At 42.0% G+C, this 27,875-nt stretch overlaps 3 protein-coding genes across 11 annotated transcripts in view; 1 reads left to right on the top strand and 2 right to left on the bottom strand.

Moving 5' to 3' along the window:
- Nucleotides 1-27,875, top strand: part of MED12L (mediator complex subunit 12L) — a 180,406-nt gene that overhangs the window by 60,330 nt on the left and 92,201 nt on the right. The gene's annotated exons all lie outside the window — the stretch shown is intronic.
- On the bottom strand, nt 130-27,573 carry P2RY14 (purinergic receptor P2Y14). 2 transcript variants are annotated; one of them, XM_083613536.1, is made up of 3 exons: nt 27,444-27,573; nt 3,628-3,738; nt 130-1,938 (listed from the first exon to the last, which is right to left on the bottom strand). In XM_083613536.1, the coding sequence occupies exon 3, from the start codon at nt 1,916-1,918 to the stop codon at nt 905-907; it is 1,014 nt and encodes a 337-aa protein (XP_083469662.1). In that variant the 5' UTR covers nt 1,919-1,938; nt 3,628-3,738; nt 27,444-27,573; the 3' UTR covers nt 130-904. The 2 variants fall into 2 exon arrangements, with proteins under 2 accessions (XP_083469662.1, XP_083469661.1); XM_083613535.1 differs by lacking the exon at nt 27,444-27,573 and adding an exon at nt 5,430-5,642.
- Nucleotides 10,612-27,584, bottom strand: GPR87 (G protein-coupled receptor 87). Of its 3 annotated transcripts, none has more exons than XM_083613444.1 (3): nt 27,444-27,584; nt 13,531-13,657; nt 10,612-11,749 (listed from the first exon to the last, which is right to left on the bottom strand). In XM_083613444.1, exons 2-3 carry the CDS (start codon nt 13,634-13,636, stop codon nt 10,707-10,709), a joined length of 1,149 nt encoding a protein of 382 aa, XP_083469570.1. In that variant the 5' UTR covers nt 13,637-13,657; nt 27,444-27,584; the 3' UTR covers nt 10,612-10,706. The 3 variants fall into 3 exon arrangements, with proteins under 3 accessions (XP_083469570.1, XP_083469568.1, XP_083469569.1); XM_083613442.1 differs by lacking the exon at nt 27,444-27,584 and adding an exon at nt 16,606-16,815; XM_083613443.1 differs by lacking the exon at nt 27,444-27,584 and adding an exon at nt 16,081-16,219.

Genomic DNA, 27,875 nt, shown 5'->3' with positions numbered 1-27,875 from the left:
AGGTACCACTGTATAACTCTTCTGATAAGGGATTCTTTCTAGTAATACAACATTTATAAAATTAGAAAGATGACAGATAGATAGATAGATAGATAGATAGATAGATGATATATATTAAATAGCCATTGCTGAAATCCACATTATTTTATTTTGATATAAATTCAAGCACAAAATGCACATAGCACTCATGTTTGTATGACTTTTGCATACAAATATATTAATAAAAAATCGAGGAGCCAAGTGAAACAATCAGTTCATTCACAATAGTGATAGTGTCTTTTAAGTCAGCTATAGCTGTCCATATTGCTTAGGTTCAGTTAAGGTGTGAGACAGTCAGAGTCACCTCCTTACTGGTTGCAAGAAAGAAGGCAGTGAAGTGAGGGCTAGCTGAGGGCAGGCTCAGCTTGGTGAGGCAGTGACCCATTTGCACTCAAGGACCAGCCTCCCATTGGGTCCATCTTAGCATATTGTAAATAGCTTGCTCTCATAGAATCAAAGAATTGTAGAGTTGGCATGCATTCTGATGGTCAACTTGTCCAACCTTCTGTAATGCAGACGACGAAAGTATCCATGACAGATGGCCATCCAACCTCTGCTTAAAAACCTGCAATGAGGCAAAGTCCACCACCTTCCAGCGGAGTCTATTCCACTATGCTCTTAATGTCAGAAAGTTCTTTCTGTTGTTTAGTTGGAATCTTCTTTCTTGTAACTTGAAGCCATTGTTTCGAGTCCTACCCTCCAGAGCAGGAGGAAACGAGTTTCCCCCCTCTTCCATGTGACAGTCCTTGAGATATTTGAAGATGGCTTTCGTATCTCTTCTCAGTCTCCTCTTTTCCAGGCTAAACATACCCAGTTCTCTCAACTGTTCCTGATAAGGCTTGGTTTCCAGATGCTTGATTGGAATTTATGGAATAACTACTGTTTCACAAATCACATTTGACTTTTTAGATCTAGAGTTTTCTAATTCCTCAGACACCTTCAACTTGAGGTGCAATTTTTGGTACAACCTTTCCTTGAAGGGTTGGCAAAGAAATACATAAATAATAGGATCAAGGCAAACATTTGCAGCACACAGGAGCAGAGAAAGTTCCTTTAGGTAAAACAACACCTCTTTTGTTAGGCAGTTATAATGATGTGAAGCAGTTTGACTCAATGTGTATGGGATTCTTACAACATGGTATGGAACAAAGCAAATGATAAATACAAGCATGATGGTGAAAATATTCCGATTGGTTTTTTTCCTTGACCGTTTGGAGTTTTTCCTGAATTTTTGGTGGGATAGATATATTTTCCTTGCTATAGAACTGTAAAAGGCTATTAGGAGTAAAAAGACAGTCCAAAAAATTCCTAAGCAGATGTAGTTCGAAGCCTTGTGCCATTGGACTCCAAGTTCATTTTTGAGGTTCACACAGTTCTTCGAAAGATTTTTGGTAGGATGTTGATTTGTTAAAATTGTATTGGGAAGTGATATCACTATATGAAGTGCCCACACGGCTACACAGATACATCTGCTACATCGAACAGTGTGGAAAGATGTGATGAACTGAGGCTTCACAACTTTGTAGCATCGGTCAAAGCCTATGAGACCAAACAGTGTTATGCTGATATACATATTTAGGTAAAATACGACAGCCGAAAAACGGCAGACGAAAACACTGAGCCGCCAAGATCCAATTTCTGAATCGGCGAAAACTTTAAATGGGAAAGTTAAGCTCATGATGAGGTCAGCAATCACAATGTTCTTGAGATAGACGATAAAACTTGTCTTGCTGGGAATGTACAGAAAGACCCAGGCTGCCACCCCATTCAACAGGATTCCTCCTAGAAAGATCAGACCATAGGCAACTGGAAGAACTTGTTTTCTTATTATCTCATTGAAGCTGCAGGAGTTTCCTAGAGGAGTGCTTGAATTAGGCATCTCTAGTGCATTTTCAGTTCCTGTGAGCAGAGAAAGAAAGAGTTATCCACAAGAAGAATCACCTCCAGCAGAATCCCCCCATGTATCTTGCTATATAGCACATGAAGACCACATTCAGGAATTATGTGCTGCTACTTTGGAACATTTTTGCATGGAGCTAAATCACATATGTTTCCACAAGAGCAGGAATAGGGAGCCTTTTTCAGCCATTCTTGGGAACTTTCCAGGGGTGGCATTTGCCTGCTGTGGGTGCGACCAGAGGCAAAAATGCAGAGAGCAATGCTTATTCAGTAGGCTGAAATATAATGTACTTTGCAGTCAGTGTAGGTTTCACATCCACAGGTGCAAACTTTCTGGGGGTTTTTCGGGAGCCTAAGCACCAATATTGTCTTGAGCCAGTGTGGTGTAGTGGTTAAGAGCGGTAGTCTCGTAATCTGGTGAACTGGGTTCGCTTCCCGCTCCTCCACATGCAGCTGCTGGGTGACCTTGGGCTAGTCACACTTCTTTGAAGTCTCTTAGCCCCACTCACCTCACAGAGTGTTTGTTGTGGGGGAGGAAGGGAAAGGAGAATGTTAGCCGCTTTGAGACTCCTTAAAGGGAGTGAAAGGCGGGATATCAAATCCAAACTCTTTGATATTTGCTACTATGAAGAAGTTTGAGTACTATTGCTGCATAAGGGAGGGATAAGAGAACACACAGAATAACATAACCAGTGAAGCTGAGCAGCTGTTGGCGAATGCTTGATGGGTGTACTAAATTGGACCATGGGTCCAATGCAAGACCAAACCATCACCTCTTCTACCAGCAGATGGCAAATGATGATAATAAGAAGAATATAATTTATTTTTTATACCCTGCCAATCTGGCTGGGTTTCCCCAGCCATTCTGGGCAGCTCCAAACAATATTAAAAATACAATAAAACATCAGACATTAAAAACTTGCCTATACAGGGTTACATTCAGATGTCTTCTAAAAGTCAGATAGTTATTTATTTCCTTGACATCTGATGGGAGGACGCTCCACAGGGTGAGTGCCACTACTGAGAAGGCCTTCTGCCTGGTTCCCTGTAACCTCACTTATCACAGTGAGGGAACCCATTTAGGGCTTTAAAGGTTAGCACCAGCACTTTGAATTGTGCTCAGAAATGAGCAATAAGTTACCATGAGAGGGCTAGCTAAGGTGACAACCTCCCAGATGTTACAACTTCCATCAGCTTTGGCTAGCATGTCCACTGTTCAGGGATTATGGGACATGTAGTCCAACAAAGCCATTTCCCGTCCCCGGGGAGATGCCGGTGCGGGCTGGGAGCGGTGACCCTGGGGAAATTCCTAGTTGATGTGCATCAGCAGGGCTCCCTCTTCTGGTGGTTAACCCTTCCAAGACTCCTGCAGACGGGCAGGAGTCAGATATAGCTTAAGCCAATACCACTCACATTCTGTAACCACTCACATTCTGTAACCAATAAAGTTGTGGCCTTTTTTGCCCATTAATCTAAAATACTGTTTCATGTGTTTTTTATTCCACTTCCCGGGAGGGTTTGGGACCTTGCCACGCAACATCTTTGAGAGCGCCACATTAACTACCCCTTGTGTAAGAGATTATAAAAGGAATTCTTGCTGGAGTGAGTGTAAATTGCTTTCCTGGGGGGACCACCAAACCTGAAACTGCAGGGTGAAATCTTCAGCGTTGCTGAAATAGCTTTGCTTACCTTATTTTCTTGGATCTTGTATGTTGTCTTGTATATTCACTTGACTGTTTAACAGTCTGGGGAGGCTTTCCGTTCTAAGGAACACATGGAGTCTGCCATTCTTGGTTAGGTCTGTATGAATAAGAGGAGTGAAAATTTAGCTGTCAGGTAAAAACTGGGATCTTAAATTTGAGAAAAAGATAGTATTTTCTCTTATTTGACATGGCTGGGAAAGTTAAAATACCTTGAGATACACTAAATTTATAGTATGAAGACTTTTACTGCAAATGTATGTTTTCTTCCCTCCCTTGTAAGTGCCATGCGATCTCCCCAATTTGAGAACCCTAGTTGAATATACAGTTCTTGGTTCTGTTGGTACAGCTCTCCAAAAAAATAAGCACTATTGGGTCCTGTTGATTTCAAATGGAGTAAATTAAGTGCTTCAGTGGGGTTAACTTTAGCAATTGTATATAAACTCTATTTCCAGCTTTTACTGAAAGGCAGGGTTCTGCTGCACAGGGTCCTCTTCTGCAGACATTGCTAGACTCTTACTAGAACTTGATTGATTTTAATCTGCAAAATCAACATTGCCAATTACACAGCCCTCAATGTGGTAAGAATTGATTTGAAAACGCAACGGGAAGCATTTCCAGTACGGTTCTCAGTACAAAATAAGGTGCCTGTTCTTCATAGAGGAGCCTATAGCAAGACAGAAAAATCCCTGGGTTTATTTTCTTGAGGTTCCTTTTGCTCCCTTTTTTGTCTGCCTTTCTGCTTTTCAGCCTAGTGAACATAGGGTTGGACCCATGATTTATATCCTTTATTTGGACTCCTTCGGGAGGAGATTTTCGTCAGTTTCCTCTGTCTCTGCAACCCCTTGAAAATGGGCTTCTGAGGGCTGGTGCACCCTCCAGAATAGCATGGGAAAAGGTGGCCAGGGGCTGCAGGGAGAGGCAGACATCAGCAACCCGCCCCCCTTTTCTGCCAGTAGGTAATATCCTGAGTGTAACTTAATCCAGGAAAAACTAGGACTAGTGGGAGCAGGCTGTAGGATCCAACCCATTGCTGTATTCTTACTTTAAGTTCATGTGAAATGAACTTATAATGGATTTTCAGAAAAGAAACAGAACAGTATTATTATTTTTTGCAGCATGTATAACTGAAACATATTCTTATTTGTAAACATTCTGCCATTGCCCTTATTTACGAGGTATGGTAACTGTTTTCTGGTCTCTCCTTTTGAAGAGATCTTTTTTAAAAAAAACATTGATATTTGTACATTCACATTATAACTGCCTCCCCAAACAGCAAAGTATCGTGAATGTGTTGGAGCTACAGCTATTCTGTATCAAAATGCAACCAGTTAACATTTCAAATTCTTTTTTAAAAAAATCCTTAAATTTAAAAACTTTATAAATCCTTTGAGAACCCCAAAACACAAAATAAATTGACATAATAATAAAAGAAGCTTTTTATAACTTCCTCAGAAGCTCATGTGGTGCTAGATAATACAGGGTGAATTTAGTACAGCATGCAGAGAAGAGTCTCCAGCCCTATGTAAGTTAGGTGAACCTTAGTAAACAGAATAAGCTATTATAAGTACTGAATAGTACCCTGTTATTCATCTGTGAAATATTGGAGGATGTGACGGAACAATACATTTCACTACTAGAAGCCGCACACTTTGAAAAGTTTTATTGGCTTTCTGCTTCCAATTTTTAAGCTGAGAAAATGACTTGCATTAGGATTAAGCGTTTCCATATGAAGGAGTCTTTAAAAAACAAGCTTATGCTTATTTGAATGCTTCAGTTGCATTTACTTACCAATTTGGAGAGTCTGGTATCCTTTCAAGCTGTTAAGTAACTAAAAAATATGTTTCCGAATTCAAGCAGGAATAATGCTCCTTGCTATTCCTGCCCTGCCTGGTTTAAAAACTCTGGAACTTCTTGCACTCCAAAATTGGGCTTGAAAAAAGCCATTGTTAGTAATGTTTCTTGTTGGTGCCAAGTATGGGTTAAGTGTCAAATGCTGCAGCTGGCCAGCTCTCCTATACTTCCACGAAGGGCAGCTCTGAACTATTTAAGTGACAAACCGCAGACCTTGGCAAAAAAAGAGGAAATGTTGTGAAAGCTGAAATCTTACTTGCTAGCATATAGCCCCTGTAGATTTTTTTTGCCTCACTCTTAGAAGCATTCTATAGAACAGTTAAAAAGAGTTGGCTTCAGTGCTCTGGGAGATGCTGTTCATTTATCTCTGGAAACTGTTCAGTGCAGTTCCGCTCTGGGTTGCTGAACTACAACTCCCATCATTCCTGACCATTGGTCATGCTGGCTGGAGTTGGAGTCCAACAACATATGAAGGGCCACAGGCTACCATCACTCAGATGATTATTCTTACTAGGTTTCTATCCCACCCTTCCTCCCGAAGGAAGCAAGAGTAGCAAACATCAAAATTTGAAAGCAGTCCAGTAAAACACAATTTAAACATTTCAAAACAACTCAAAACAACCTAAAACATTTAAACACTCACAGCTTCTGAAAACATTAAAAGCAGTCATGTACCTGCATAATTATTAATTCCGTGTTTGCCACAGCCAGTGTCTATCACCCATCAATTGCCTGGGTAAACAGGAATGATTCTAAATCTGTCCTGGAATTCAGTAGTGAAGGAGACTGGTACCCTAACCAGGACGCGCATTCCACAAACGGGACCACCCCTGAGAAGGCCCTGCCATGGACAAATGGGTTTGCTGCACTCCAGCTTCCTTTTAGTATAATGAAGTGACTGGTGGTTTTGTAGCCGTGCAAGGGAACTTGTGCTCAACTCCTGACTCATTCATACGGTACTTGGAGAAGAAGTCATGGCCTTATTAACGGAGTGCTTTCCTTACGTATGAAATTGGAAGTAACTCGGCATTCTTTTTAAAGACAAGAATGAGATCACAATTGGCACAAGGTAGTAAACCTTCAAATGAGAATTTCTAGGGAAAGCATTTTGATTCCTCTTCAACTATACCCGTTCTTTTAGTCAACGGGGAAAACCACCATCTGTTGTGATCCACTTTGGACAGTGTGGGAAAGAATTTGTGTTTCTGATAAGTTGTGATTGCTGGCATCTTTATAATGACCTTAAAAAAAATGTTTTCTAGGGCATTGAAAAAAACACTATCAGAAATAGGGTATAAATACAACTATTAGAAATTCAACTATCATAATTCTTTGCTTCTTGGAATCATTTACGTAGCTCTGCTTTTGGATTCTGAGACATGTTCCAAGGACACAAAATAGCCACTGCCTCCACATATATATATATTTCTCATACCAGCTGTTTACATGTGTGAACAACCAGCTTTTGCAAGAATCACCTGCTCTCTATCCTGTGAGCTGAGGAAAAAAAAATCACATGCTGTGATTTCTTAAGTTTACGAAAGGGAAGTTGCTTGGGCATTTCACTGCTGATCTACCCATGTAAGCTTTGGTGGCGTGTGACCTGAACAAACTCTGAATGGCAAAAAACAGGGAGTACTTGTATTGTGTCAAGGCAAAGACTTTCTAAGCGTGCCTTCCCTATGCTTAGGGAAAAGGAAGATGTTTCCTATTTTGTTAAGACTTATGAGACTTATGATCCTGTGTTGTTTTGTTCTGGTCTGCTTTTTACCTGGAACTATTGGATCAAAGGGTAAGGGACATGAGTGGCGCTTTGGGTTAAATCACAGAGCCTAGGACTTGCCGATCAGAAGGTCGGCGGTTCGAATCCCCGCGACGGGGTGAGCTCCCATTGCTCGGTCCCTGCTCCTGCCAACCTAGCGGTTCAAAAGCACGTCAAAGTGCAAGTAGATAAATAGGTACCGCTCTGGCGGGAAGCGTTTCCGTGCGCTCTGGTTTGCCAGAAGCAGCTTAGTCATGCTGGCCACATGACCTGGAAGCTGTACGCCGGCTCCCTCGGCCAATAAAGCGAGATGAGCGCCGCAACCCCAGCGTCGGCCACGACTGGACCTAATGGTCAGGGGTCCCTTTACCTTATTGGATCAAAGCCTTTTTTTAAAAAAGAAAGTTTTTATTCTGTACACAATCAGATTTCGACTGTGGACTGAACTCGGCACTTTTCTGACCTGATACAGTTTATTTTACCCTCCACACACAATGCATTTCATAAGGTGTACTGGAGAAGGCTCAAGAACGCTGAAGGAGAAGAGAGAGCTTTCCCAACCCTTGGCATACAATTCAAGTCCAGTGGACTAACCAATTTAAGGCAGCTGCATGAACCCATTGTTCCCTGCAGACTAGTGATGATTATTTTCCAAAGAAGCCCACATAACCAAATGCAAGGTGTGGTGCCGCTGCATAAACAACATTTCCCCAAGAAACCATTATTCTTATCCGTGACTGAGCATAACCTTGATATGCAAAACCCGCCTTTATCCACAACTGACACAAGCCTTGTCAGCATTGCTGGCAATGTTTTTATTCACCCTTGTTATGACTCTGCTGGCTGAAGCTTATGGGATTTGCAGTTCAGAGGGCACCAGGTTAGGGTAGGCTGCCCTATGCTGTCAAAAGCATGTAAGCTATGGTTACCAGATTTTTTTCAATGAATCCGGGGACACTTTTTTTTGAAGCTGAGTAGCAACAGGGAGTCAGTAGTGGGGATGGTGAGGCAAAAGACCCCGGGCCCAAGCACACATGCATATACATGAAGGGTGTAAAGCCCTTCTTTCGCACCCTATGAAACATAAATGCGCAGTTTTTTTAAAAAACTGGGCAACAGTGCGCCGCCCGCCCATGACTCCTGAGCCTTCCCCAATCTCCTTCCCCCTTCCCCGTTTGTTTTGACAGATCAGGGGAGGCTCGGGAGTCACGGGTGGGCAGTCGTTGCCCAGGAGGGGCCAGCCTGGTAGTGCAGTTGGCTCTGGCTGGCTTCAGGAGCTGCTGGCTGCCGCGGCGCAGAAAAAATGGCGGGCGCCACGGCAGCGAGCAGCGAGCCGCTCCTGAAGCCAGCCAGAGCCAACAGTGTTAACAGGCTGGCTCTGGGCCGCTGAGGCTACCGCTGCCACGTTTCCTGGAGCCAGATTTGCAAATCTGGGGACATTCCGGGGATGGAATTTGTCCGGGAACAGATTTGCAAATCCGGGGACTGTCCCTGGGAACCTGGGATGCCTGGTAACCCTAATATAAGCTCCTCAGTGAGAGCAGTTTCCCTCTTATATACATAGTATTGGAACTAGAACATACAAGACTCATGTAGCTGCTAGCAAAAGCTTCAGCCTCTCTCCCTTCTCCCACAGTGCCCACTAATCCCATATTGCGTTATGTGACACTGACAGAGTTTCCCTGGCCTGCCAGTCAATGAAGTGCACTGGGAAAACTAGCAGTACAGGGTTGTCACATTAATTTTGCATTGCTAGACTTTGCGGTGGGGAAAGGAATATGAGGCTACTGATTTTATCAGCAGTCACTCTGCTTCCCCCGTCAAATCAGAATGAATGTTGTATAAGGAGCAGCCATCGTCGAACCTCTGCACAAGCAATTCAGGATGAATGCTCAATAAATGGGTTGCCTCAAAACCTGTTCAACAACACCTGGGGGCCATCAGATTGGGGAAGGACATCAACTGATAAGTCTATAGTTACACACAGAACTGTACATAGCCACAGACTCTCGCACACCACAATGACCCAGTGCACAGCAGCTGTGAAACATGCACATACCATGTTAGGGATAACCAGAAAAGGATTTTTTAATTTTATTTTTAAGAACAGGTACTTGCTTCTTTTTACAAATCTATGGTGCAATCCCACTTGGAGTACTGTCTTCAGTTCTAGAAGCTACATCTCAAAAAAAATTAGAAAGAAAGGGAGGTAAGGGGAAACATAATTGGAATGTATAAAAATGAATCGGCATGAATCAACAATAGTTTCTTGCCACCTTCTGGTGGTGCAACATAACTACAGTACATGAGGTTTAATTTTAAATTGATCATGTTTGGCAACACCCAGAATTCCATGTGCTAATCTACTGCATTAGATACTATCACATTAGATTGTGATAGTTATTATTACTCCTCAGTCAAAACATACTATAAATAAGATTAAGGAGAATGCATCATCCAAATACTATACGGATTTAATTATAGGTTTTTCTTTCAGAAAGAAAGTGAGGCAATTAAAACATAGCTGTCAACTTTTCCCTTTTCTTGCGAGGAATCCTATTTGGAATAAGGGAATTTCCCTTAAAAAAAGGGAAAAGCTGGCAGCTATAAATTAAAAATGCATCACCGTCACATCTCTTCTTTAGAAACATGTTTACTGTAGTGCAGGAGTGGGCAGAAGATAGAAGAGGATCCGCTAATAGATCTCTGGGTGATATGAAGTAGATTGGCAATGATTTTTGGCTCCCATTTGTTTAACAATGAATCCATTGTTTATGTTGCTGGTTTTTATCATAAAGAAGAACATAAGTAACTTACATTCTATTTGTTAACAGCTGCAAGAATGTTAATGACTCAATACTGGCAAGTTACATTACTCCCTTCTTGGAAAGAATGGCTTGATAAAGTTCGGGATTTGGCTATAATAGCAAAAGGAGCATCTTATCTAAGAGTGAGAACTGCATGAAAATATAGAAACAAATTCTGGGAAAACTGGTTGCTCCTCGTATAATATTATGAAGAAAACAATGACCTCCCATGGAAGCAAATTCAAGTAGTTTGAGGGTTTGTTTTTTTAAAACAATAAATATTGCAATTCTACGTTCGTATGTACACACACACACACACACACACACACACACACACACACAGAATTTTATGTTCTGAAGTATTTTCTTTCTTTCTGGAACCGTTTTGTTGATTATTGATAATAATTGTAACAGAAGCATGTTTTCCTCCACTAGATGGCACAGTACAACATTTGTGATAGTCTAGACTAGATTAAGTCAAAGGCCTGCTTACTCTGCTATATTCTGCATGGCTCCCTTGTGCTCGGAACAACATGAAAAACAGTGGACATTTGTTATAATCAAACAAAAATACTTTATTATTTACAAATAACAAATATACGGATACAAATATGGGACAGAATGTCCATCTCATTGTCTTCAGCGTCACAGATCAACGTATTCATGATATATTCGCACCTCTGATCTTCTAACACTCTGAAGCGATCTAATGCTTTCGCTCCTCGTTCGCATGTTTGATTTCCTAAACATCCTTCTTGAAAATGATCTACACATGAAAAAGTAGATGATTGGATCTAGGCACACGTTGCACGCAGACAGGAAAAGTGTCACTTCCTTGCAGTAGTACAGGATTTTGTGTGCCGATTCGTCCAAAAGTTTATCTAGGTGGCCAAAAATAAAAGGTATTCTGCACAAATGATAAGGCAAGAAACATGTGAAAAACACTGCTACGACCACCCTTATGCTTTGGTTGTGCTTCCGTTTGCGACTTGAAGGACTGGTAAATTGTTTGCTTGATTTGTAGATATACTTTGATATTTCAATGTAACATCCTATCAATACTATCAGTACAACGACAAACATGCCGTTGTTGATGTAAATGACGGCTCTGTGCCATTTGACTCCCAGGGAACTCTTTAGCTTTAAGCAGTCGCCTATGTTTTTCCTAGTCGCATGACCATTTGTAAGGATCACATTTGGCAAGGCTAAAAATGCCATGACAATCCAAACGCACGCAGACAGAATCTTGGTGAACCTGATGCTGTACATCCTGGAATCCCCAAAGGGTTTCACTACTTTCAGATAACGATCGATGCTAATGAGTCCAAGGAACACAATCGTAGTGTACATGTTGGCGTAGAACAAAACGGTCGAATACCGGCACAGGAAAAAATGGAAGTACCATGGCCCCAGCCTTGAGTCCTGGATGATTTTAAACGGAAATGTCAGGGTCATCATCAAGTCTGCAACCACAATGTTTTTGAGGTAAAAGATAAAGCTGGTCTTGTTTCTGATGTGGAAGAAAATCCATACAGCCAAGCTGTTCAATAAGATGCTAGCTAGGAATATGATGAGGTAAAGCACAGGTAAGACAATGGTTGTGAATTCATTACTGGTAGAATTCCCAGGTAGATCTTGGGAACAGTTGGCTAAAATACTGTTGCCTTGACCCAGATGTTGATGATGATCTATAGGAATGATGGAAAGAAATGGTCTAAGTTGGTTTAACAATCGTAGCTATTCATACGGAACTATAACAACAATAACTCAAGAGTTACCCCCATAATCAAGAGTCACATCCCCATAATTCATGTGAACAGAAGGAATCCAGAAACTGTTTCTGGATGCACACTCATCTATCACATTTGAGTAACTGTGGAGCGTGTAGAAAGGGTGCAATTAGACATGATGGACTACTATGCTACTGAATAGCAGTTGTTTGGGATGAACAACTAGAGGTGGCTCTTGCTTTTCGTCTCCGCTTGTGAAGCACCTGGTTGGGCTCTGCTGGAAATGTAGTGCTGGAATGCATAAATATTTGGTCTGATTCAGCAGGGTGGTTCTTAGGAGGTCAGCAGAGTGAGGTTCTACACCTGGTACAGCTTGGGGAGTTGCCCTCCTCTTTCAAGAAAATGTTTTTATTACACTGCTGTGTTTGCACGCTACAGAAAAGGGCTTCAGACCACAGCTCCAGCAATGAGGTGGCAGGGCGTGCATTGTTTTAAACTCCCAACAGCAGCCAGCTGCACAAGTATGCTTAGTGATGCCAGTGACTAAGATCCTGTCTGCATGCAAAGGCTTGTTAGGATGAGCCCTCGGAGTCTTATTCAAGGACACAAAAGGGTATTGAAAGGGAGGGGGGAAGACTGGAACATAAATATATGCTGTGTTCATAACTCTTAAGACCAGTTCAGCAGCAGAATGAGCTGCCTAAGGAAACTGTAAATTCTCCATTTATTGAAGGTTTGGAAGCAATGAGGCTGCAAGTCGAGTTCAGAGATTGTGCGGGGTAGTGCTAAATCTGTGACAACACAAGAACCACAGATCATCCCGCTCCTGTCTAGCCAATCCTTGGATCCTGCTTTTTATGCCATTTGTGGTGCAACGCTGCAAGAGAGCCACCCTTGCTTTAGGAACTCTTTACCCATCAGTTTAGACTGCATCAGGCTTCTAAGTCCTGTGAATCATAGGGTATTTTTGTGGCATGCTGATCATGTAGTGAGGACCACCAGGTGCTTCATTAAATACCTAATTGCCAGTCTCTAGACTCACGAATGCAGTAGCAGGCTGTAGGTGAGTATCTGCTTGCATTCATACCTGCCAATCAGATCATTGTGCTATCGGCATTGATAGCACTGCTATATTTGTTTGTTTGCTTTTTTTAAGAGGAGAAGAGGGGGAGAATATGGAGTCTTCAATCTAGGGTTGCCCCAAACCTGACACCACAGGCAGTCTCTACTCTTCGGCACTGCCCATGCATTCCAAGCCCAGCAGCAGGAACTGTGTTGAGAGCTCCAAATGCTGGCTGCAGCTGTGTAGCAAGTGGAACTGCATGCATAGTGGTTTTCTGAATGTGAATGGCATGCGAGCAAGGGTTATCTTCACTAGATTGCGGTGTATATACAGGTATCTTTTTTAAATACTGTATATCGATAATGAGGGGCTTCATTAGGGGTACTTGTGAATTTTGATTATTAAAAAAGGGATGTCTGTGTGGACCAGGGGTAGTCTGTTTATTAGATGGTCTGAGGTTTAAAGACAATGACCTCATGAGCTTGGTTAGAATGCTAAGCAGGAATGGAAATAACCAATGGTTGTGTTTGGGAAGGCTTCTAAATGAACTGCTCTTATATGAAACTTAACTAATAATGTGATACTAAAAAGGAGGCACAACTGTATAAATTATTAACTCCTCTCTAAAACAACTGTATCAGGAATTCCTGATTTATTTATTTTTAAAGTCATTTACCTGGAAGCTTCACGTATGACATGTTAGACCCCATTATTATTGTTGATTTGCAGGTCAAATGCTTTTCAGGAGACACACTGGTGGCAATTGATCTGGGACACATCATGGGTTGTACAAGTTCTAACGTCTGAAAAATATAGGAAGTGAAAATATTTACAATAGGCAAATACCTCAGTGTCAACAGCAGCATCTTTTAGTTTCTGGCTGAGCACAGAATGATGGCAGCTGTGCTACAGGCCTCGGCTTATAGGACAAAATTATGAACTCAGCTGCATCTTGGCCCTTAAGAGACAACTCAGACATGGCTTTTCCTCCATGGAGTTCAACTTCAAGTAAAGAGGAGATAGGTGTGCACCATCATCTATGAAGTGTGTGCATTTGCTTCCTGATGTGTCTTGTGGAAAATGCACTACATGGAAAGGATAGTCTAGCAGGCATGTCCAAAGTCCGTTTCTGGGGCCTAATCTGGCCCGCCGGTCGGTTTAATCCGGCCCCTGTGGCAGTTAATTTTCTGGGGTAAAATCATAAAAAAACTTCAACAACTTCCATCCTAAAAAAAGGTTAACAAGTTTGGTTGGCCATTTGGTCGGCCCTCACGGCCCTTCACTTCATCAAATCTGGCCCTCTTTGAAAAAAGTTTGGACACCAATCCTTCCTCATACACACAGAGATGTGTCACTGTGAATGAAAAAGCTAGGACCAGCCCCAATTCTGGAAAAGGCTCCTACAATATCACTGCTCTCTTGGGCAATGCAGCTTTCTGTATAGCTTCTACATGCCCGTGCATTAATTACCAGCTCACTCTGCCACTAGCTTATAGTAGCGGTTGCCTTGTAACATGGACTCCCAAAGTAGTAATTATCTGGAGACAGACAGACAATATTTTAATCGACTCCTGTGGGTAAATTGTGAGCAACAATGAATGTAGCAACAGGGACAGACTATCTTGTGGGCAGGTGGTTGCATGTGAGAGAAATGAAGGCCAATACTTAATTCATTCCAAGCTAACACAAGTATATATTTTTCCATTTTAACTACATTTGTACAGCTGCCTGTAGTTTATTGATGCTTTAGCTAAAAGCCTGGGCATATCATGGATCCTTCAGCATCATCAATGGGATTCAATATAACTGTGTCCTGGTTGCAGACAATTAGCTCTCTATTAAATAAAAGTGATGCCTACCATTCTTGAGTTCTCACTTTGATCCACCAAAGACCAATTTACTTGATTAGATTTCTTGGGTAATAATCTCTGGGTTCCCTTTATCTTTTGATTGCTTTGCCCTTTCAAGGCAGACAATCAGCAACAAACGACAAGCTGAATGACTAATCTTGACTCACATAATCTTCATCCCAGGGTACATTAGTATGTAAATACTACCGGGGTTGTTACCTCTGGTGGATGGATTAATGCAAAACACAGTGAAGAGTGAGCAATGTGAGAAAATTAGGCTAGGGAGTGTCATTCAAAATCATCAGAGATAGTTAAATTCAGGAAAATATCCCTGAGAACTTAACTTCTGGATTCTGGCTATGCTAATAAGCTTTTGCCATGTCCTTTCCTCACGTTTCTTATTATACTATAAACCCTGAGAAATTCTGTAACAGTTTAGGATTGTGATAACATGTAAACCAATTGTAAATAGGGCATTATTCCCAGCCTCTATCCTCCTTATTTCCGATATTCCGCCAATCTGTACAATTTATGACCTACCAACCAAATACTGTACAGGAACTATGGTTTATCTGCCTACCCAGAGTTCAGTAAATCTAGTTTTGCTGTTACCTTTCTGGGAATATTGAGCAACTGCAATACTGCCATAAATTGTGGGGAGCTGCACTCATTCGAGCCCCATGGTGGGTTAGCCTGCCCCATTATAGAACTGTTTAAATATTTTGGGAGCATTACAAATAAATTGCATTTCATTTTGTACATGGGTTTGATATGTTTCCTGTCAATAATAAATTAAGATCGCAGATGATTAAAAGTTAGCGACGCCAAGAACATGGTAAATTTTACTCTATATGTAATTATGAACAGAAAATAACCATTTCTAGTCCCAGTGCTAAAATACATTTACATTCAATTAACACAAGTAAATGCAGGTCCGCAGCCTAATTTGAACAGGTGCTTCACTTGCCAAACAATATGATAAAATGGCTTCTATACACAAAAAACTCAAATGGCCTGTTACAGATAAACAACACTTCCAGTTGCCAGTTTTGTTTCAACCATGTAGTTTTATTCACATTGACTGTCTCAGAGTGGATCCAGAGTGCACAGCATCTCAGACTTCTCATACCACTTTGAAAAATTCCTTCAGTGAACTGATTTAAGAGGTCTAAGTAAGAAATCTAGTAAATATGCCCAAGCAACCAGTGGGCATCACTGAAATATCTACTCATCAACCAGTCGGGTGGGAAATGCATTTCCTATCCATTTGTCTCTGTAGGACATAAGAACATAGGACAAGCCTTCTGGATCAGGCCAATGGCCCAGCTATTCCAGTGGCCAACCAGTTGCCTGTGGGAAGTATGCAAGCTGCCCACCTGTGGTTCCCTGTAACTGGGAGGAAAAATAATCACATCTTGACTGGTAGCCATTGATAGCCTTGTCTTCCATGAATTTGTCTAATCTATTAAGCCCCTGAAGTTGGTGGCCATCACTGCATCTTGTAGGAGCAAGTTCCGTAGTTTAACCTTTGTGCTGTGTGAATAATTACTTTCTTTTATTGGTCCAGAATCTTCCATCATTCTGCATCATTGAATGTCCACGAGTTCTGGTGTTATGAAAGAAAGAGACAGAAACGTTTCTCTATCCGATTTCTTTATGCCTTTATGCCTTGCAGAATTTTATCATGCAACCTCTTAACTTTTTTTGTAAACCAAAAATTCCCAAACGCTGTAACCTTTCTTCTTGGTTTAATTGACTCCACTTTCTACATCTCTCCATTTGGAGGACTGTCCATTGACTCCTCCTGTATGCTTCCTGCTACTTAACCAATTTCTGATCCATGAGGGCTTCGCCTCTCATTCCATGACTGTAAAGCTTGCTCAGGAGCCTTTGTGCGGTACCTTGTCAATGAGATGCAGCAATTCAAGCTTCACTTGTGAAAGTGGAGGACCTTGGTTGGACTTCCGTAGGAAACACTTGACTTCATACACTGTGGTCTGTGATGACTCTAAACAAGGAGAAAGCCCCATGATCTCAGCTTGCTGACACAGCTTTTACAGGTAGCAACTTCCTATGTTTTCGGCTTCCTCTCTTTCCAAACGTCTCCCCTTTCTGCCCTTCCTTTCTCAATACAGTAGAGAGATTTCAAGATGCCTGGAACAATTTCAATATTGGTTTTACCAGCAGCGTGTGCTTATGAAGTCAGAAGACAGTGGTTTACCAAAGCCACTGAAAAAGGGACAAGTAGCAGTGACTTCAAGTTACAGCAAAGAATATAAAAGTTGGAACAGCAACTGAATCTGAGCTGGAAACCCCCACAATGTCATCTGAAGCTATGTACACACTCATTGCACCAAGTGTAATCCTACTAGGAGCACAGGGATTGTAAAGCTTGGCTTCCTGTGTTGTGTGAATGCTTGACATTTTAGATTATTTATAGATACAGACAAAATACAGGATACTAAATGATGTACCCAACATGATGCCTTCCAAGGTGATGTTGGACTACAACTCCCATCATCCTTGACTGTTGGCCATGCTGGCTGGGGCTGGTGGGGGTTGTAATCAGGAAACTTCTGAAAGGTCCCAGGTTCCCCATTGCTGTACTATACAATGAGCTGGGACTATTGTGTCTTGGATAGACGTAAAACATTTTTTAAAAGCATCCCTTAAAATGAGCAATTCTCCCCAAAAATGACAGTATGTAATCTATAGGTTTTTAAGCCACTTCTGCCAACTCCTAGCAATAAACTTGCTCAATGAGGAGACCTGTGTGAGGCCCTTAACATGTTGGGAGTACTGGGCAGTGGTTCAAGCATGCCCTTGGATTGATCTTCCACTAATGAGCTTTGTCATCTTAAAGCTGTGCTTTCTCATTTGCTCTTTTTGTTAACTGCCAGCGTCCATGGCAGCCGTGGCATTAATTGGGCAATAGCTGCTTCAGTAATGCAAGCAGCACAGTGCTTCCCTTCATGCCCTTGTAGTGAACTCCTGTGAGCCTTAAAGGCATTCATGTCTACTGCATATGATCAGTTGGGGACTTCAAAGCATTTCTTAACAGAAGCAAAGTCAGTTTCGCTAGTATGGTATTGTCTTTGTGAAGACTTCCTGTACTCCTCTTTATTAGACTACTACTACTAGTAAGCTGTTAAATTGAAGTTAAACCCTACAACCCACAAACTGTATATGCTTGTTTTTCATTTAATCTTGTGAGAATTATTTTTGAGAGGCAAGAAAATATAATCCAGGTTGAGATGGAATTTTATATGGAAAGAGGGACCAAAAGCTCATCTAAATTTGTTTCCTTCCCAAAGCTGACAGCCAGTGTATGCCTTACGTATGAGTATGTTTTATCTTGTTTGAATCTTGCCTTTCCTCCAAGGAGTTCAGCATGGCAGACATGGAGCTATTCTATTCTATTTTCACATCAGGGCTCTAAGGTGGGGGTTCCTAAAGTGCTCTGTGGACCACCAATAGTGCATGAACTTCAACCAGGAGGCTCATGGTGGTGACTCTGCATAGCAGTGTTGTATCCATGTGTGTGTGAAGAATGGTGGGCACAGCATCTGTGCGCACGTGAAGAACAGATGGCATAGTGGCTACTACACGATTCTTAGAATCTGGTGGTCTGCCTGGAAGGTGAGCAGGATGGAACAGAAGTGATTGGGGAGGAGGCTTTTCCTTAGAGAAATAAAGCCGTGGCTGGTGGCAAAACAGGGGAAGGTCTGGAGTTAAGTGATCTGCCAAGACCTGAAGCAATTTTCAAGTGGTCCAGGGGAAACCATGTTTGGTAACTACTGCTCTAAAGAGTACATATGATGTAGAAGGTGAATTGCCAAAAGCTAGCTCCAAGTTCAATAAAATAATTGCAGTATCTTATATTGACTTTTAATCCTTTCTTCTTCTAATCCAAGTAATCCTGACCAGGTGTGGACAAACACCTACCCTTAAAAAAAACACAACCAAGATATTTTCATAGTATTGTAAATGTTTCCCTCCTTGCAATTAGGGATGTCGACAGAAGCTTAACGTGGTATTTGTTCACGCTAGAGAGAAAGAGAGAAAAAGCCTGCAATGCTGATCCAGTAAGAACGTCAGTGCAGAGGAATATTTTAAGCCTCATATGTTTTATAGGTTGTGTTGCTACATATTTAGCGTCATTAAAGTAAAGCCTCTGCAATAAATATGTGTAAAGTACACACTCCTGCATATATGGTGCAATTTGTTGTTGTTAATGCTGATGGACTGGTTTGTGTATCTGAGCAACATAGCTAAATTATAGGTTACAGGATACAGAAATTATGATGAGTTAATAGCATCTATTATGGTGTTGGATTATTTGACCTATTTAAAAAAAGCCATCACGGTGACGAAAAACTCTATATGGAAGCCATACAATGCCCAGTTTGGTTTCTCTTTCCCAGATTGCGTATGACTTTGTTTTCAAGCATCCGACTACATTTAGGTTGTGTTTTACTATTTTAAAAAGGCGCTAAACTGTTGCCATGCTTGAGCCTCAGTACAAATTTCACCACTACAGATGAATGCAGTTTAGCTTTCTTTCTTTTTTAAATGCTGGAAAAATGGCATTGGGATATCCTAAGGCAGCCCTCCAGATGTTTTGGGACTACAACTCCCATCACCCCTAGCTAACAGGACCAGTGGTGAGGGATGATGGGAGTTGTAGTCCCAAAAAACATCTGGAGGGCCGAGTTTACCTATGCCTGTCCTAAGGACTTTTCCTGTGTTTCAGCCATTTTGCCAGGTGTGAGGTAAAGAGATGTATGTAATGAGCAAATCATGATGCTGCTTCCTCAGCAAAGTCTGCCTATCCCATTCAGGCAAAATGACATACACCCTGACAGTCACTCTTTACCAAGAACAGTTTCTATTTTCTGGTTCTTATTCATAAAACCATTGACTTAGATACTAATTAGGCATCCATGAATAGAAGGTCTCATTGATGGAACCAAGATTCTGGCAGACAATTCCACCAGCAAAGGTGGGGGTGGAAGAGGAGGCGGCAATTTTTGTTGAGCCCCCTCTTTATCCTGTAGCCCACAGCATCACTTATCATGCTGCTCTGGAGGGTCGCCAACCCTCTAGCACAACTGTTAGGGGGCAGACAGGACTTCAGGAGGAAGAGGGAACCAACAAAAGTAGTATCTGTCCCCTCTTCCACTTGCATGAGTAGAGTGTCAGATGATTGGACCTTCAAGCAGGGTCCCACCCCCCTTCTCCTTCCAGTGGTTCCAAACTCAGAATCCTAGCCACTGTCCCCATTCTTGCCCGTTTGTGATGCCTTGATGATTATTTTGTTGTTGTTGCTGCTAGTTTTGTAATTCCTCACAGTTTTATGTTTCCGAAGTCTCTAGAAGTTAAAACTCTGAGTGGGTGGATGCATTATCTGTAAAGAAGGACATCATGGCAAGGTGAAGAATAGCCTAGCCACATCCACCAGCCAGAGAAGGAGCACCTTCAGAGAGTTTACATTGTTCCCTCATTTTTCAAAAGAACTCTCTGTTCCAACCCTCAGTTGTCCGGGCAATGGAGAGGAGAATGGAAATATATGATGGCCCTGTCCATCAGCCAGGAGACTGAGGGCTATTGTGTTGTGGGTGTTATAATAGGATTTGAGATTTGTTTTGTTTTAAATTAACCTGTTGCTTTTAGGCTGCCTTTAGAATGATTCAGAAACAAGATTGCACAATAATCTAGATGCATACCAGATAGACTTGGATATATTCCCCCCACCTCCACTCCGACAGTAGAAAAGTTGCCTGAGAAGAGTTCTGCTCAGGGGGTGCTTTCACTAGTGGAGAGAGAGGGAGAGAAAGCAACTTTTACAGGTCCTCACCACAGTCCCTTGCACCCTCCAGCAATCTGCAAGCCTCTAAACAGTGTCCTGTACCTCTCTGTACTAGTTTGGTTTTCTGATATTCATTTGTGTGTCATGTTTGTTACTTGATGCCCTGGCCTCTTCTGAGAGGAAGGCCAGGATAATTTTTATTTTATTTTAAAAAGAAGCATTTAAGTTTAAATTAATAATTATTAATATTTTTTAGAAATATTAAAGTTATCATTAATTAATGTACTAGATAATCCTCAGGGTTCCTTCCAACTCTACAGTTCTAGGATTCTATGCTAAATTTACAAATTTAAATACTAAATTATTTAAATGATTATAAAAGAAAATCTGTCCTGGAGTTCTGAACATTGTAGGTGGTGATGCTGGGGGCTACAGGGGGAGTTCGCAAAAGTCTTGCTGCCACCTTCTGTCAGTGGGATTCCTCTACTTGATCAAATGCCTTCCAAGGATGGAAGGAGCCCATATACCCCCTTATTTCATGGGAATGTCTGTAGCTCAGTGGTAGAGCATCTGCTCTGCATGCATAAGGTCCCACTTTCAATCCCCAGGGTCTCCAGGGTGGGCTGGAAATGTCCCTTGCCTGAAACCCTGGAGAGCCAGTGTCAGTCAGTGAAAATACTGAGCTTAATGGGCCAACAGTGTGACTCAGTGTAAGTCAGCTTCCTATTTTCCTATCCGGTTCCCTTATACAACAAGGGACTTTCCATTTCATGGCCTGCAGTTACTGTGGCATATTCTGAACTGGTAAACCTAACTGTCCAATACAACACCTGTGCTATCCGTAGCCTTAACAGAAAGAACCACCACCCCCTTGGCTTTTAAATGAGTGGAAGACAGCGTATTGTATTGGAAAATAAATAAATGCAGCTTTTCGGTAAATAGTACTTTAATAATGTATAAGAGTAGTGGCGGGGGAGATTGTGAAGACTCTTCGTAAGAGTACAGTAGTACCTCAGGTTAAGTACTTAATTCGTTCCGGAGGTCTGTTCTTAACCTGAGACACCACTTTAGCTAATGGGGCCTCCTGCTGCCGCCATGCGATTTCTGTTCTCATCCTGAAGCAAAGTTCTTAACCCAAGGTAATATTTCTGGGTTAGCGGAGTCTGTAACCTGAAGCGTCTGTAACCCGAGGTACCACTGTACAGGGGAGTCCTAAGCATGTCTTTTGCTTTCATCTGTGTGACATGCAGCTAGAGGCTGTGTAATTATTGGGTTGGTCTCAAGTGTCAAGTTAGATTGGAGATGCAAGGGGAAGGAGTGTAGGTCTCTGAATAATAAAAGTTGAGGTTCCTAGGTAGGAGCCCACTGTGAAGGAGCATAGTGAATCCGGAGACGGGAAAGAGAGGTTGCAGATGTAGGTCACGTCTGCCAAGTTAGGAAAGGGGACGTATTGTTAAAATAGGTGTGGACGTTGCTCAGCATTGCATTGTGGGGTGGAGCACAAGACCTGACTAAGGGTGATGGATTCCTAAAATTAACTCTGCAATTAAGAGAAGGAATTCTAGACTTTTTGTTATTTTAATGCACACCTAGCTATTGTTCCAAATGGTCTTTTAATTTTAGTGATTTTCTGTTGGTAGTACAATGAACACAAAGTTGTTTAGCAGGTGAGTTCTTAAGTGTGTGCCTTATGTGCATGTTACCATTTCTAAACAGAGGAATGAAGCAGCTTCTCCTTTCTTCCCACAGACTTCATTTCTGCCTATGTAAACTACCAGGCATGTTTCTCTGATATATTGGAGAGATACTTTCTATTCCTTTATTACCCAACCACATTCCTTGTTCCATTAGAAAACCCCTCTCTACTCCATCTGCCCCATTGTCAGAACAGGTACCACTTTTATGCAAAAATAGCACTTGGCCACACCTCTCATTGGTTCTGCTGTGCCTTCTTTGAGCGCTTTTGACTAGCTGGAATGTGTCCTTGAACTGCCCAAGTCTCCTGCAGCCTGGATGGAGGGGGGCATAGAAACCTTTGACCTTTGGATAGCTGGAATATCAGGCACTGTAGGTAAGAGTTACAGCTACAGCTCTGCTGACTTTTGCCCTTGGCACCACCATTTTCGGGCTGAAAGTGTTTCTTCACCCCAGGTTACATGAACAGGATTAGCTAAACCACTAATTTAATTAAGCTCCAGCAGACAGAATGTCCACTCAGCCACCAGGAAGCTGAAGTATTCTCTGCTGACCAAATCTAGCTGTTCAAACTACAAGCAAAGCTGCCAGCCATTCTGCGTGACTGCCTGCCGAAACACTCACTTGGAGATGTAGAATCCATAGGTTTTCCCATTGTGGCAGATCTGTTAGAGTAACCATACTTTCAGAGGTGTAAAGGATTCTGCCCAAGAGGCACAGAGTGATTGCTGCTGGCCTGCATAGCAATTCTGCTTCTTTTACTGTAGTTGTTTCAGCTTGTAATACTGATTTCATTGACTCCACTCAAACCCGACATAATTCAGAAACACACGCTACTGCTCTATTGTGTGTTGAAGATTTTAGTAACTTTGTTCTTCTTTTCCGTATACAAAAGTAGTGCACCTATACATAAAATGATATGCTTAACTTTTAAAGGAATTCTCCTGCAGCCTACATTAGTCTTTCTTAAAGTTTCTAGCCACTAAGAACATATTCCAAAGAAAGCAAAGCAAAAGGCATACGTTAACACAAAAGAAACATGCTACAAATTTCCATTTCTATGAGCATCCTGTATATGAATTGGCTAATTAAATAAACGTAAAGGTAAAAGACTCATAGATGGTTAAGTCCAGTCAAATTTGACTGTGGGGTGCAGCGCTCATCTCTGCTTTTCGGCCGAGGGAGACAGCATTTGTCCTCATGTGGCCAGCATGACTAAACTACTTCTGCTGCACAGGACACCGTCACAAGTGCCAGAGTGCACGGAAACACTTCCCGCCACAGTAGTACCTATTTATCTACTTGCACTGGTATGCTTTAGAACTGCTAGGTTGGCAGGAGCTGGGACAAAGCAACAGGAGCTCAACCCATCGCACAGATTCGAAATGCCAACCTTACGACCAGCAAGCCCAAGAGGCTTGGTGGTTTAGACCACAGCGCCACCCACATCGGATGCAGGATGCTCATAGAAATGGAAACCTGTTGCATGTTTTTTTTGTGTGTTAACACATGCCTTTTGCTTTCCTAACACTTTTATATTGCCCTTTCTCTAAGTTGCTCAAGGCACTTCATGTTTCTTCCCCATCCCGATCCCCCCAAATATGGTGATATTTGAGACATAAATCTGAAGAGTTGACCTGGCTGGAGAACAACCCAGTAGCTGTCCTTTGGATAGATTGCCTGGGTGTGCTATTTAAGTGCTTCCAGTCCCCCACTATATACATGAGCATGGGCTTTATAACATGAACAAATCACTCCAGTGATGAATGCTGGAGCTGAAATGCCACACCGAGAATCTGGGAAACTGCCAAGTGATCTGCCCTTAGACATTTGCATTCAGGCTTAAATAGCCGAGCTGCAGGAGCGACAGAAATCTTTGTTTTAAGTCTCCCGCTGGACAGAGACTCGACGATCCCAAGATGATTACTTAGACGGCATTGCAGCATGGCTGGGTAGCTCTGTTAATCAGTGGCTTCTGCAGCTTTGCTTTCGACTTGCAGCTGACATCAGTGGCCAGGAAGGGGGAGAGAATTAACTTCCTGTGTCTAAAGCTGAAAAGGCAGCTATGGAGGGGCAAGGGAGGAGAAGAGATGAGTCAGTTCTTCTAGGGCTCTGTAACAGTCACCCTCAAACGTCTGCGCATCGGAAGCTATCACTGGGACAGCTTTCTGCTTGATGCCATTTCAGTCAAGCTAGATGTGACCTTGCCAACAAAGGTCCGTATAGTTAAAGCTATGATTTTCCCAGTAGTGATGTATGGAAGTGAGAGCTGGACAATAAAGAAGGCTGATCGCCAAAGAATTGATGCTTTTGAATTATGGTGCTGGAGGAGACTCTTGAGAGTCCCATGGACTGCAAGAAGATCAAACCTATCCATTCTTAAGGAAATCAGCCCTGAGTGCTCACTGGAAGGGCAGATCCTGAAGCTGAGGCTCCAATACTTTGGCCACCTCATGAGAAGAGAAGACTCCCTGGAAAAGACCCTGATGTTGGGAAAGATGGAGGGCACAAGGAGAAGGGGACGACAGAGGATGAGTTGGTTGGATAGTGTTCTCGAAGCTACGAACATGAGTTTGACCAAACTGCGGGAGGCAGTGGAAGACAGGAGTGCCTGGAGTGCTCTGGTCCATGGGGTCACGAAGAGTCGGACACGACTAAGCGACTAAACAACAACAGATGTGATGGGAGTCCCATCCTTATGAAAAAGGGAGCACTTTACAGGAAAATGAGTACATGAGGAAGGGGAGAGAAACAACCCACTACCGTCACTTACTTCACTGTGCTCTCCTGCATTAAGACATTTTCTTAGTTCATGTTCAGTCTTGGAGCCAGGCTAGGGGAGAATGCTGCTTAAAGCAATGGGACGCATGCAGCAAAGTCAGGCAGGGGACAAGAAATGGGCTTCTTTTCCATCCCATGGGCACTCCTTTTCATGCAAAGAGTAAACCCTCCACACGTGCGGACTGAGCAGCCGTGTGGATAAAACTACATGTGACTACACTTAGCCTGTTTGGCTATGAGTAGTTTTGGTTCTGGACAGGGAGGAGCTCTGAACCCCTAATGATGGTTTAAAAAAATTCTAAAACTTGCAGGAATAGGTAGCACTGGGTAGAATGCAATATGCAGAAACATTTTTTAATTTAAATATTCAGAAGTTTTTGTATCATAACATTTAGCAGTTGCTTTGCTACTAAAAGGTCTTTCCAGAAACCTGGCCTGGATTCTAGAATGGCATTTTGCTATTCTGCTACCGTTGTAAGCTTTACACTTTGTTCACCTGACAAGCTGTGTGTGTGTAACATATAACCTTCAAAGTTAAAACAGCGAAGAAATGAAAGATTTTCTATCCAAAGAATCTCCTGTACTTGTCATTCTGCACGTTTATCATAAAAGAGTTTTTGCAGATTGAATAACTACTCTACTAGAATCAGATACTTACTCTCCTGTGATGCTAATTATACTAAAAATAGAAGCAAGTTAGAATTTCAGAAAAAACAACAACAAATAAAAAAAACTTGCCTCTTCTTCCCATTCTGACATTCTGTAGTGTTCTCTGCACTCCACCAGTCCAGAACAGTTTGTAGTATCATATTGGATGAACTGGTTCCTCTGTGAACTGAGTAGCATAACATTGCATGGTGCATTTCAGAATGCCAGGGCTCCCTGGGCACCTTGGGAATTGGAGCAGCCCAGACAGTGTTGCATGCTACTACACGTACAGAGAACTGTGTGGCTGGTGAGTTAACTCTGCCTGGAGTTCTTTTAGGGTGGGGAGTGGAGGAAAGGCACTTGTGGTTAGGGAACGAAGACTTTTGTGCGTGTGTAACAAGAGGGTTAAACTAAAGGATAAAAAGAGGCTGAAATGAGATGGGAAAGAGAGGCAAAGGTTGAAAAAAGAAAATCTTCAGAAAGCAGAACCCCTTAACACTCTGTTTGGTTCTCCTCCCACAAACTGTGTGCTTTCAGGTGACCCCTTTACTGAGCATCCTGAAACATTTGCAGGGAAATTAGATGTTGGTTATTTAACGAGCGTTCATTCCGATTTAATGTTACATGGTATTGCTTCAAAGCAAGCGTTATCCCACACTTCACACTGCATTTCCCTGTCACCTTCCTTACCACAAAAAAAAATCCAGTCTTTTGGAGAAGTGGACCCAAGAACTCCATGTAAACTTTAATTGCACAAACTGAATCTGTCAGTATGTGACAGAATCCCAACAGTGACAGCCTGGAAGCACCCAGTGACATCTTTCACGCATGCCCACTTCTCTTTCCTCCACCATACAGGCATCCCTAGTTATTTCTCTGCAGCTGCTGCACAAACGTTTATGCTCCGTACAAGAGCAAAACCAGGCCTATGGAGACTAGTGAGAACTTCAGGATTAGCAGTGGAAGACAGATGAATGACCCCTCCCCCCAAAAAGCATACAAATGAAACCATTTTTGTTATGATTTTGAACGAGTAGCAATGGGGGCAGTTGAAAAAGCATACATTGTCTGATGTACCAAAAAAGCACGCCTGGATTTTGTAAAAGCAATAAGGAATCCTTGTTTCTTTCCAAACAAAGCAATGCATATACCGCAGTGTAATCTTGGAAACTTCTCAAGATTTAAAATACGTATAATAAAAGGGATATCAGTTCACATATCTGAAAGACTGGAAACAGGTTGTGTGTAAGCTAAGTAGAAAAGCTTTAATCTGTTGGCTGCTCTGCATTTATCAGAAATTTAGCTGAACACTTAAATCAATTACTCCAGTTCATGGTGTACTAAGCTGAGGGGCTTTTAATGCCCTTGTTTCTGGTGTTTTCCAGAGATTCCTTGCCTGGCATGTTCTAGCATGAACTTCTTATGCCTCATTAGAGCAATTAAAGAGAATATAAACCCAATGCTACATTTGCTGAGCAAGACCCAGCAGATCTAACAAGAACCTTTCAAGTCATTTTTTAAAAAGTTATAGGTTCCTAATTTCATAATTGCCTGTTATACAACATGAGAGTTTAGCCTAGCAACTTTTTTTGTGTACTGCACAGAAATGTTTTTGTTTTTCAACTTTTGGAACTAGACAAATAAAATCAATCTAGACTAGAGATACAAACCAATGGAAGCCTAAACGTACAAACACCTTGTTTTGATTTCACGCATTTCGCCAAGAACGATTTGAAAATTTGAGGTATCGTTAAAGTACAAGCCTTCTATTTTGCACTCTTTTGAGATAAATATAAAATAAATTACCTGTCATCTGTGTTGCTCTTCATTTGGCTTTTTGTTGTCAATGCTTGTAGCAATGTCTCCAGGGTGCATTATATTCTTCCAAAACATTAAAGTCTTGTTTGCTTTCTCCAGGACAAGAAAAAACACACGTTTTGAACTAAGTATCCGAAGATTCTAAGTAAGGTGGATTTATAAGTTAGACGTAGAGGTAAATCAGGCCCACAATTAAAGCGTGCTGGCTTCAAAGTTCTTTACTCCTGGTCTGAATGGTCTGAGCCAGGAAGAACTTGAGTGACAAGCTGTTTCAGCCTTAGAGGTGACTCATGAGCTAGCGTAGGTGAGATTTGAAAACTTGGGGCTCACTTCCTGGCTCTGCAGTAAAATTAAAGTGACAGACTGTGAATCAGTTGCGATGGCACTGTAAAGGGTTGGAAAACATGTTTTACAGGATGC

This window comes from Podarcis filfolensis, assembly GCF_964270895.1.
Source record: "Podarcis filfolensis genome assembly, chromosome: 5".
NCBI classification, from domain to species: domain Eukaryota; kingdom Metazoa; phylum Chordata; class Lepidosauria; order Squamata; family Lacertidae; genus Podarcis; species Podarcis filfolensis.
This window is presented reverse-complemented; position numbering and strand designations above follow the sequence as displayed.